The 11,799-nt window shown below is 30.7% G+C and overlaps 1 protein-coding gene across 1 annotated transcript; it reads left to right on the plus strand.

Annotated features, from left to right (window-relative positions):
• Positions 1–2,087: 2,087 nt before the first annotated feature.
• Positions 2,088–9,389, plus strand: LOC132726575 (uncharacterized). The gene is made up of 4 exons (XM_060711912.1): positions 2,088–2,215; positions 5,770–6,099; positions 7,106–7,387; positions 9,055–9,389. The coding sequence occupies exons 1-4, from the start codon at positions 2,152–2,154 to the stop codon at positions 9,387–9,389; spliced, it is 1,011 nt and encodes a 336-aa protein (XP_060567895.1). The 5' UTR covers positions 2,088–2,151.
• Positions 9,390–11,799: the final 2,410 nt, after the last annotated feature.

An 11,799-nucleotide genomic window follows, 5' to 3' on the forward strand; every position in this document is an offset into this window, starting at 1 on the left:
ATAATAGTCCAAATATCATCAAGCAAGATGGAATAAATGCACTAATTCTGTTCCATAGTCTACAGACAAAACTACTAAATGATATCATATTTCTAAATGTCTTTTGCTTTTTATTAACAAACGGTTCTTAAATGAATTTTTGATTACGAATACCACCACCCCTTCCTATAATGCATGCTGACTTTGACAGGAAAATAAAAAAAGAACATTTTAAGCATGTGTTGAGACAAGCGAAGATTTCACTTCTTCATAGAAGGAGAAGTTGATATAAGTTCATTATTCTTTTCAATTCCGGCTCGGCCACATAAGCAAAACTATATTTGTAATATATGCACTAGAGAACAATCTTTGAAAAGGCATCCTTTCAGAAGTTTCAATGGTTGTTTGTATAAATATATTTATAAGACAAAATGCATTCGATCAGAGCAATATAAAGTGTAGGTAAAGGGAAATGGTGATAATCTGAATTAACTTTTATGCCCTACCACCAAAAATTATGTTTAATATATAAAACGAGATTGGTAAATCCAAATATTATGGAATTTCATTAGTTTAAATGCAAATGACTTTAAGTTTACTTTATAGCGTTGTCCCCTTATCCTAACAATGATAAACACAAGTGACAAATTTCACAAATCTGTCTTACAATGTACATGAAAACATAGCGGAATAATTTATACTCGAATCTGTATGTTCCGTTCAATGCTTCGGATACACACACAACAATAGGTCATCTTGCAATTGCATCTCGGTAAACTGTAAATGATTAAAAATGGCAAAAGAAAAAAAGCGGGAAATTATATACAAATGTGTGATTTCAAGTAGGATATTGCCGAGTAAGATTAGGGAGACCTCCTCGGCCCGCATTGTTTACGTTGATTCGTTGGTATGTATTTCCCACCGTCATCAATTAGTCATTACTCATTTAATGCTTTCATGTATGTTCATTATTCCATTCGTGTTCTTCACATTCAAGTTGCATGTCAAACTCCACGCAGTGACCTCCCCTTAATTCGTCGCAGTCTGACAATGCGCTTTACTGCTTTATGGAGCTCCTTTCTTGTATTTTTATGTTAATCTGGCCTAAGCGACGGGATTGTTAAACATTGTTAAATATTTGCCTGAAATATCTGGACTTTTCATCAGTCAGTGTATACTCTGTATAAGATATAAAAAATATGTGAGGTCTCAGTTTGATCTTGCCATTGTAGGGGATGTAGTCAACTGCCGGCCTTGAGGTTCCGTACCCAATGATTTCACAGGCAAAGTCATGGGACAAGACTTCTCGGAGGGGAAAGTAATGAAACGACGTTGGTAGAGTGTCATTATACTGATAATGAGCATAATACATGTATATGCAAAAACTAAGTTGGTGAATTAACATATGTTTCCAACATATAAGGACACAAACCTCTCTTGGTTGTGAGCTAGTCGTTAACCGACAGAGTTTGTGTGTCTAAAAACGTTACAATAACAACAAGCTTCAGTACGATCAGTCATATCGGATATTTGATTACAACCAGTTCCTATCTCATCAGACATACTAGGCGCCGGGTATGCCATATGTCCCAGGCTATCGACCTTTGTTTTGTCGTAAAGCCGCTACGGAGGACTTCTTAAGCTGTCTGTTCTACGTAGAGACCAAATTTTTCACATCGTAGAACAAAGACAGACAATTGTGTGACCTATGCACTCCGAGCGACATGCGCATCGCGAAGGAATGTCGGAGTATAATAACATACATTGTCTGAGTACATGGTTTTATATACATGCTACCAACTTCATGTTTGTCTATTGTTATACATATTAAGTGTCAGAATGCTTTTTTGAGGACAGACAGAAAAAAGTCACTCGTGATAAAATTTGCACAAATAATATCCGTTAATATCCAGATTTTCAAGATGATTTTGTAGAGCAACGCAAATATTTTAAAAATACCAATTCATTTTTAAGTGTGGTTAACTGGATAATGGACTCTTTTGTTGTATTCAATGACGTTAATTGGAATCCATTTCTTGCTTATATATAGATACTTTTCATAATTACCATTAATGTCCTTGTTTTTTATTAGATCGTATTAAAATATATGATATAGACTTTGTTAATATTCAGTATTTGTGCGTTGTTTTTAAAACATCTTTACAAATCAGAATGAAATATTTGATGGCCGCATCTTTATGTGTTTTCTTTATGATTATAGGGATAAGGCCCTCATGTGAGTAACACTCAGTTTAGTTGATTATTTAAAAATAATGTGATTATTTTACTTAACAAACGTTTCATCTCAGCTTATACAAAAATGAAAAAGAAAACAAAAAATAAATTTTAGTACACGTGTATTAAATATCACTTGATATAAGTTAATTACGAGATCAGGAGCATGTAGGCATTATGTGTCAAATGCCTAATAAAAGTATATATTTACCTTTAAAAAAATCGTAAATTAAATACATGTATTATTTTGTTTTTCCTTATTTCTTCGTGTCTTAAGGGTCTTTAAGTGAGGTTATATATTCTAACAAGAATAAAAACATTTTCATAAAAGAATTTCATAATAAACAATAGTTGTAGGAAAAATCAAATAATATCAATCTTCTTACAAGTTTTAACATGAAATGAATTATTTTCTTTAAGTATATGTACATGAACATGTAAGACTAACTTAACTTTAACAAATTATTTTTCATTTTTGTGTGAGTTTTGACATATATGTGTATATACATGTATTTTGTTTACGAGGTGTGTTCAAATATGAATGAAACTAGGCCAATATCTCGCCTTTAACAAAGTTTTGCTCAAACAATTTACATTTATCGCATAGATGGATTGTTTAAGTTCTCAACTGATAAAAACATATGTAAATCAGTTCAGACTAGCTTTGATATTAGCTCTCGATATTTACTCGTGTATAAAAAACTGAAATGGTTGGGAAAAGGTCTCCTTTCAATGACCAAATACGGTCCTGTATCAAGAACTGTTTCGTTGTTGCATGACAATGCTTCGTCACACAAAGCGGTGATTGTATGAGAATATCTGAAACAGGAAAAGGTTATCGAGCTTCCTCAACCTTCGAATTAGATAATAAGATCTTGCCCCTTGTGCCTTTTTCCTATTTCCGAGGCTTTATAAACACCTTGCTGGGAGAAAATATCAAACGCGACAAATCTCGGTTCGGCTATTATCCAGTGTTTGAACAGTATACCTCGAAAATATTATGAGTACGCATTAAAAATAGATTAAAAGTCTAAAACCTTGTTTATCAAATAATGGTAAGTATTTTGAAGAATTGAGATATTTATTTCGGTACTTCTGAAAATTGACCTAGAGGCATTCATACTTAAACATCCCTCGTATTTTTCTCAATTATTATTTTCTTTTGTTCTACAATTTGACTAGATCAAGGGACTTGTAGTTTTAAATATATTATAATATTTATAAGTTTTGTAGCAAATATGTAAGTCATTGATTGTAGCTTTGAAACAAATTCAATTCACGTCCCTTATTTGTTATAAAATTTATAAAGCTGTTATCTAAAACCATACACTACAAAGTATTTTATCCACGTGGTTGCATTCGTGACACAATCATTTTCATTCGACGTGTATTTTATTTCAAATATTTTAAAGGAAGACATTTAGCAATCCATTAAGTATTTCTAGTGTACATGTGTGTTTATGTCATAAATGATTTCATTTTATTCCAATCTTTTCAATTACTTCTTTCTATTATAAAAGCTATTTTTACGAAAAGGCTGCATTATCACTTTTGAGATGTAAATCAAGATTGATAACTTTTAAAGATTCTCAGTCGTTGTGCTGAACCTTTCAAAGGGCTCCTAAGGGTAATAATAATAATAATAATAATAATAATAATAATAATAATAATAATTATAGTCATATCATTTAAATAAAAAAAATGTTGTTTTTTTTACTACAATTTAACTTTCATCATAAATTTCAGCCCATCGTTTTGCAGACGAAAATGAAAACCCCAATTATTTCCATATCAAAAGTGGCTCAGTAATATAGAAAATGAAAACCCTTTTCTTTCCATATCATAAGTGACTCAGTAATATCTTTAAAGAAAACTTCCCTGGCTATTGTCTTTGAACAATGCATATCTGACATTTGACAAGTAACAAACTTGTTATACTCAATAACCGTAATTCTGTACTAACGATCTGTTTCCGATCCGTTTAGATCTCTCTCTTAGTAGTTACGTGTATCCTTAATTTATGTTCCTTAAGAACAAAATCAATGATAATAAACATCAACAACAACAAAAATAACAACAACAACAACAGCAATAGAAGCAGCAATAAAAGCAACAACAACAATAATAATAATAAAATAAATAATGGTAAAACCTTAACAACAACAACAACACCATTAAAACCAGGAGTAGCAGTAGTAGTTGTGGTAGTAGTGGTAGTAGAAGTGGTAGTTGTGGTAGTGGTAGTAGTGGTAGTAGAAGTTGTGGTAGTGGTAGAAAGTAGTGGAAGTTGCATATAGTAGTGGTAGTGGTGGTGGTGGTGGGGTAGTGGTAGAAGTAGTAGTAATAATAGTAGTAGTAGTATTAGTAGTAGTAGAAGTAGAAGTAGAAGTAGAAGTAGTAGTAGTAGTAGTAGTAGTAGTAGTAGTTGTAGTAGTAGTAGAAGTAGTAGTAGTAATAGTAGTAGTAGTAGTAGTAGTAGTTGTTGTTGTAGGAGTAGTAGTAGGAGTAGTAGTGGTAGTGGTGGTTAGCATAATATATTAATAACAACAATTGAAGGAAAAGAGGCCACAGCAGAAACAACAACATACAAAATTTTAACAAGCTTTAGATATAAGACATAATAAATTATCATAATACTCGGCGTTAGACGGTCATTCTGATGCAAAATTTTATTTACTTTCTTGTTAAAGTGAATTACTATTTTTTTGTATTTTTTTATCTATCAAATATTTTCTAAATGATCATAAATAAAATTGGGTGGTATTTATATTATTTTATAGGCGATAAGACCAACATATAAATTTCTATGTAAAAATGATCGGCATTTTTATTGAATTAAATCACATGCGCAAATGATATCTATAAACATCATGTACCATGCTATGTCTTGGAGGAGTTGGACAGTTGTAAATGTGATAAAAAAAAACTTTTTTTTCAATGCTTTTAAAAAGTTTTTTGGTATGGTTAGATTTTCAATTCCGTTGATACAATAATAAACAATACAATACACTACTTTATAATTATTGACTAGTGTGCCATGAATTGAATATGATGTGATATGCGCATACAAAAGTTATTCAAGTTTATACTCATAATTGCGGTGTAACTTTTAACTATAATAGTAATGTCATGATTTTTAATCGAAAAATATACCATTAAAAACAAAACGCAACAATTATTTATTAAATAAGCATAAATCTTCATTTAAGTATCATATTTATGATATAACCATAAACAATTTTGGGTTACAAGATCTTTAAATATCAACTTTATTCTTGTATCAATTCCTTCTATTCATAAAATTAAATTAAATCTTGGTAAAAACCGTGTAACCTAACATGATTATGCATATGAAATAAGGTAAATAATAATTTTCTCAAAATCAACATATATTTTAGTACAGATTTTATATCTTATATGCCGTTTTCAAAAGATTGGTATTGCTTTTAATTTGTAGGCCGTTGCAAGACTGTAGTGGAATTAATTTAGTGGTGTTTCATTCATGTAGACTTTCATTTTATGTTTATCATATATGTACTTTATATTCAAATTCAGATTTAATGACATTTGGGACCCTAAAGTTCGAACCAGAAACGGTAATGGAATGCCAGACAGCACGTCTAATTTACACACCAAACCAGGATAGCAAAGAACGCAATTGGGTCAGAGAAAATTTGGATACAGCAAGAGCAGAATTAATCTATGATCACAAGGAAATACAATACAATGATGCAGCCAAATACTTTGAATCAAAACAGGGTGACAATTTCATCTTATTTATATCAGAGATTAATTCAACAGATAGTGGGGGATATTTTGTATATAATGGTTCAAGTTACACCGATCGTTCACGTCTAACCGTAATTGGAAACTCTTCAGAAGGAGGTATTAGTTGAATCAATTATTACATTTTCATTAAAACAGAGTGAAATTGTTGCCACGTCACAAATTACATCACTCCATTTTGTGTAAGAGAGGATGGGTTATGAAAATACTTTTAAGCGAATATTGAGATATCATAGAAAATTCGCAATTTGTCATCTCATATGTATTGTTCGAGGGGGCATTGTGATAGGGTCATCACAATTTCCTATGCTAGTTTGACATTAAATTAACGAATGATTTCATTCCTCTGCTGTTGAACTATTGCTTCCGTATTACAATTTTCTTTTGAGATATTAAACAAGTTCCGCATGGTATAACGATTGGTAGTTTAAATTAAACATAGTATGAATATGAAGAATTCCTTCACATGAACTGAAAGACAACACATCCGGTACGGAACATTGTAGAGTATTTAGCTAGCATATCCACTGCACAATGTGGAGATGTGTACAATAGTTTCAATTTGTATTCAATCGTTTTAAATATTTCTTTATTACTTCTTTTATAATATTTTGTAAGGAGTCTTAACTAACGTAAATGACAAGTTGGTATAAATCGTCTAGTTGGGATAAAGGGATTACCAATTAATTTATCATTTGCAATAGATAGATAATGTAAAACACATATTTATATGTATATTGAATATATTACCAATTTATTTTACACTGGGGAGTCAAAGTCTTCACGTGTCAAAGGAAATCAAATAAAAACAATGAAAGATATATAAATTTCTATACCTATTAGTGAAATTATCAGTTGAACGTCGCGCTTTTCAATGTAACTCCAAGATTATAGGTGATGTATTCCGATAACGGAAATATAACAATTTTTTGGCTTATAATTAAAATAATAAAAATCGAGATGTTCTGAGTGAAAACGGAAACAGTGCATGTAATACTGGATGACACCTTTACAACAAACAAAGACAATTCTTTTTAATCAAAGTCTTTGCCTAATTTCATATTAATTTTCGTTTAATTGTGTCATCATTTTTTTTCATTATAAGGTTGCATTGAAAAATGTGGCGACCTTTGGGTCACAAAATCGAACATCACAGACGGAGACCCAGTTGCATTTCAATTCTTTGTTGCCTCCGGCAAAAACGTAACATGGGAAAAGAAATTAGTTTCATCCTTTAATCAACTGGTAGATAGGAAGTATGAGATAGCAGAGACTGAAGAAGAACGGATTTATACCCTCGATATTTCAAAGACCGAATTAAGCGATAGAGGCGAATACAGAGTAAATTGCGGTAACACAGTGTCGAATTCAGTATATTTGAATATTGGTAACTATCTTGTATTGCTTTACATTATTCTTAAGATAAATTATTAAAGTGATTTTTATAAGCTCCACCTCTCTTATAAAGCAAATGCATAAATAAAATAATGATAATAATTATAGACTGTGCTAATCTTAGTTCGCGATACTTACCGCTTTGAAACAAGAAGGAAAACCAAACCATAGGTCAACCATTTTGAAAACACTATGTCATCATTTAAATCAAGGAAAATGGTGTTACAATCAAGTTTTTTATGTTTGGTAAAAATTACTTAATTTTATACTGCTCAATTTGAAATATTAAAACTATCTTTACTTTTGTAACTCAAAAGTATTTTTTTTCGACAGGAAAGTTTAGAAAATGATGATTGATTCAGACATATACATGCATATAAATACTATTTGGGACTTTTTTGGCAGAAATTTCTAAATTGTTGTTCTGTTTTACGAAAAGATCTATATATTTAAAATAGTTTGCATGTTCAGGTGTATGGTTAAAATATATAAGTAGTATTATTAAAAAAATAACGATGACAATAGAAGTGATAGTTATAATTATTATAATAGAATGGGAATAATGGACATAATTTTAATAATGTTACATGTAGATAATAAAGAATATTGATATAATATCAATGAATTGTTGGGGTCCATAATACCTCAGTAGTGCTATCATTTTATATTTAAAAAACATCTTATTTTTTGGTATCTTGTTACAGCTTCTATGAACTACACATGTGCTATACATATGAACCACCATTTTCTTCTTTTGCACTATGGCAATTGGTAAAATTATTGGAAATTGGAAGTCAAAATACTACTTTGTTTACATAATGCTAAGTTTATTATAAATTACTGTTCATTTTGCGTTACATTTTTCAGTTGCAACATCAAACATGCTCTAAATGCATTAATAAAAGATTTTAAACACGTTTCACATCTCTAAATAATTGGGAAAAATGCATTTCTGCTGCATTGTGTAACTTTAATTCTGCCTTTTCTTCAAAACAACATGCCTTTTGATGTGAAAATGAATGAAATGAAATTTCAAGTAGACGATTAAAACTTTTTTAGTTAAATTTAAGATGTTTACCCATCAATACTTTACTCCTGATTTATGATAAAAAAGACAAAATCGTCAGAAAAACGAGGTATTCATTTGCATATGCTACAACGTTAAATGCTAAACAGCGGTTAGGGAATAACCGCCCGGTATTCGGTATTGTATTTTAAAGTTAGAGTGGTATATAATCATATTTCAAACTTAATTTCAAATTGATATACTAGTCATTATATGTAGTATAATATCATTATTTAAAAATAACTCTTAAGGAACGCAAATTAAGTCACATATTTAAACAGAAGCTTGTATTCGTTTTCCTATATGTCTGATACGATCCCTGATCCCGAACGTCCTCTACCATCAATTGATACAAGAAATGACCCGGACAAAAGTCATAATCCATAATTGTAAAATCAACAGTTTTATGTGTTATATTTAATTGCAAATCTGGCATACATAATAGTTCCTTTGTTAACTATGGTGTAAGATTATTTTCCCGTACAGATTTAATATTATTGTAAATATCTTCTGTCAAAATTATATTTACCAATATAATGAACATTAATGATATTCACATATAAAAGTAAAAGTGGATGATTTAAATATTTCAGTTCTACCAGAACCAGTATTTTCCAATGTTGAAAGCAAATTTTATTGCAAACCTGAAGGATGTATATTGGCCTCTCTAAATGAATCAGTAATGGTAGAATGTTCCGTTAAAGGTGCTCGAAAACCAGTTGAAGTTATCATGTCGAAGAATGACCTGATGCTTACGAATGCAATACACACTCATAAAGACCAATTTAATATGACCTATACCTATGTAAATTACAGTTTTGTGCCTACTAGATCAGATATTGACACCATATTTAAATGTATGGTGAAAAGTCAAGGTCTTTCAGAATTTTCGTCGACATCTGTAATGGCGTATGTTTCAGGTATGTAATTAATAAATTTGTATAATGGTTTATATAATAAGTGCATCAGTTAAATTACAGTATTGACATATCATTTGCATAAACGTACAAGAACTCTTTCAGCTCTATCTGTATCAACCGAATTTCTGCAAAGCTGTATATTATATAACACTACATGCGGAGGTATATGGATACATTAGATCTAGTCAATATTTTAGAAAGAAATTGACCGAGTATCTGATTTGAATAACATGTCAAAATTCAGTTATGGATTCATTAAACGAAAAGGACAATAATGATTCCCGGTGCAACCAGTAAATGTTAGCTTTTTCTGATAAACGAAACAATTAAAATAATATGAGCCGTGATATGATATTTCCAACATGGTCAAATGACGTTATCGTAGAAACGCGACGTCAAAGTTGACGCCAATATTTCTAAATGATATGATGCGTGCTTTTCCAATCGGCACTGTGAAGTTTTCAGCGAAAATTAATCTGATCTATCATTCAGATATTCGTCAGAATAAGTGTTAAATCGATGTAATATGTCAATTGCAAACTGATAATATCGTCAGTGAACAGAACATGGTAAACATCGATAGATATATATCTCGTTATTGTATAAAGATAAACAACTCATCACAGTCAAGTATGCTTGGTTCGTTTTTTGGCCCATTCGTGTTTGCCTATTATTATCGGTTAAACCCCGCAGACATGTATTTACACAACTTTAGCATATTTCATGTCTGAAGTACACATAATTTGAATTTCATTGTTCTACCATACATTTGGCTATACACCGAATAAGTAATAATTGTGGTGGACGATTTGATAAGATAAACATTTTGTATTCTGCTTTTATGGTGAAACCTGTTAATTTTAATTTAACGTTGTTATATTTATCGTATTGATGTTTTAAAATGACAATCAAAAAGGTGATATTGTATGAAATATGTTTAATAAATTAAGAATCGACTACCTCTCTAATCCAAAGCCCACTAAGCTACCGTTTCAGAAATTACTGATGCTTAACGATAAGATATTAAGCGTAAATTTCGTTTTGTCAACAGTTTGGGTTGTTATTGGAGATGAATAATAGCTGTCATATGTTGCGATTCAGATCAAAATATCCGTCACCAGGGGATTCGACCACCGGCAGGTTCCCGAGGGACGGATATTCCAATCCGAAACGCAAACATATGTTAGATATTTTTTTCTTTCATATTCTACCATATTCTATTATATTTTAAATTTATGACCTTAAAACAATTTTACATGGGATTTAATGTCATTACACCCGTAACTTTTTTCGTACAGCAGGGTATGAAATTACAAATTCATTCACAACGGCAAATTACCGCCATCCTAAGCATGCGATTGTATAGCACGCGACTCATCTTGCACCCCCATGACAGATGAAATATCCGGCATGAGTAAAATTAACGACAACACCAATTTGATATGAAAGAAATAATATTTCAAATCGTTTTAATATCTAAAGCTTGTAAATAAGAGCCTGGTTTTCTATTTAGTGATACATTACCCAGAGCATTCCACTCATAGTGTTGTAAACATAGCTTTGCTGATTTGTTTTGGCCTACGTATTAATTTATGATTCTGTTAATTTCCTTATAGATGTATTGTGTATCTTGTTCTTTAAGTATATTTCTCGATTCAATGACAATAACTATACTAAGTTTTTTCAACCGCAATCTTGACGTTATTCCGCAGTTAAACTCTTTTTTAACCTTCAGTCCCTGACAGACACTCGCTCAATTGTATTTTAAGTATATAAGTAAGAGAATTTCAAAGAAATTTATGAGTTGACAAATCTTATTTCATTTTGACACTTGATTTATTGTCCTTGCAATGAGGAACACTTTCAGGGTATACTTACTTTAAGTAATTAAACAATAATCACCTTTATTCTTTCGATTGTTATTTTATTTCCAGTGTCAAGATGTTTTTCAAGTATTTCTCTTTATCCATATATATAGTAACATGTAGGGACTGATGTACATTATATTAACCAGAATTAACACTTTAATGCGAACAGAATAAGGAAGATATTACAGCAAGTGGGTATCATTGTTTAATTTAATGGACACTAAATAATAAGTGTATATAATTAAGAGACAATGATTTAGAAAAGATTGCATTTTGAGAATCTTTGAAAAATAAAAAAATGTCAAATTTGACCACTGTGTTGGAAATGTCAAGTCACAGCTCATATGCTTGTAAAAAATATTTAATTACGCTAGCACTTACAAGTGTATCTTTGTTCTGCGAACTCCTATACCAGGTTAATACATGATAGTAAAATAGGTTGTTTCTCTACCATTTTGATATGCATAACTTTTCATTGGTCCAATAAAATTGTTATCGTTATAATGTAAGAGATAATCAAGTTATATTATACATTAAGTAATAGAAAGAG

This window comes from Ruditapes philippinarum, unplaced genomic scaffold (genome assembly GCF_026571515.1).
Source record: "Ruditapes philippinarum isolate M1 unplaced genomic scaffold, ASM2657151v2 ctg2997_1_1_1_1, whole genome shotgun sequence".
In the NCBI taxonomy this organism is placed as follows: Eukaryota; Metazoa; Mollusca; class Bivalvia; order Venerida; family Veneridae; genus Ruditapes; species Ruditapes philippinarum.

Bases quoted from the DNA above. Each gene is read 5' to 3' on its own strand.
- LOC132726575 (XM_060711912.1), top strand. From the start codon at position 2,152: ATGAAATATTTGATGGCCGCATCTTTATGTGTTTTCTTTATGATTATA. The intron at 2,216-5,769 runs GTGAGTAACACT...ATTCAAATTCAG, and splicing joins TATAGGGATAAGGCCCTCAT to ATTTAATGACATTTGGGACC. The intron at 7,388-9,054 runs GTAACTATCTTG...TAAATATTTCAG, and splicing joins TTCAGTATATTTGAATATTG to TTCTACCAGAACCAGTATTT.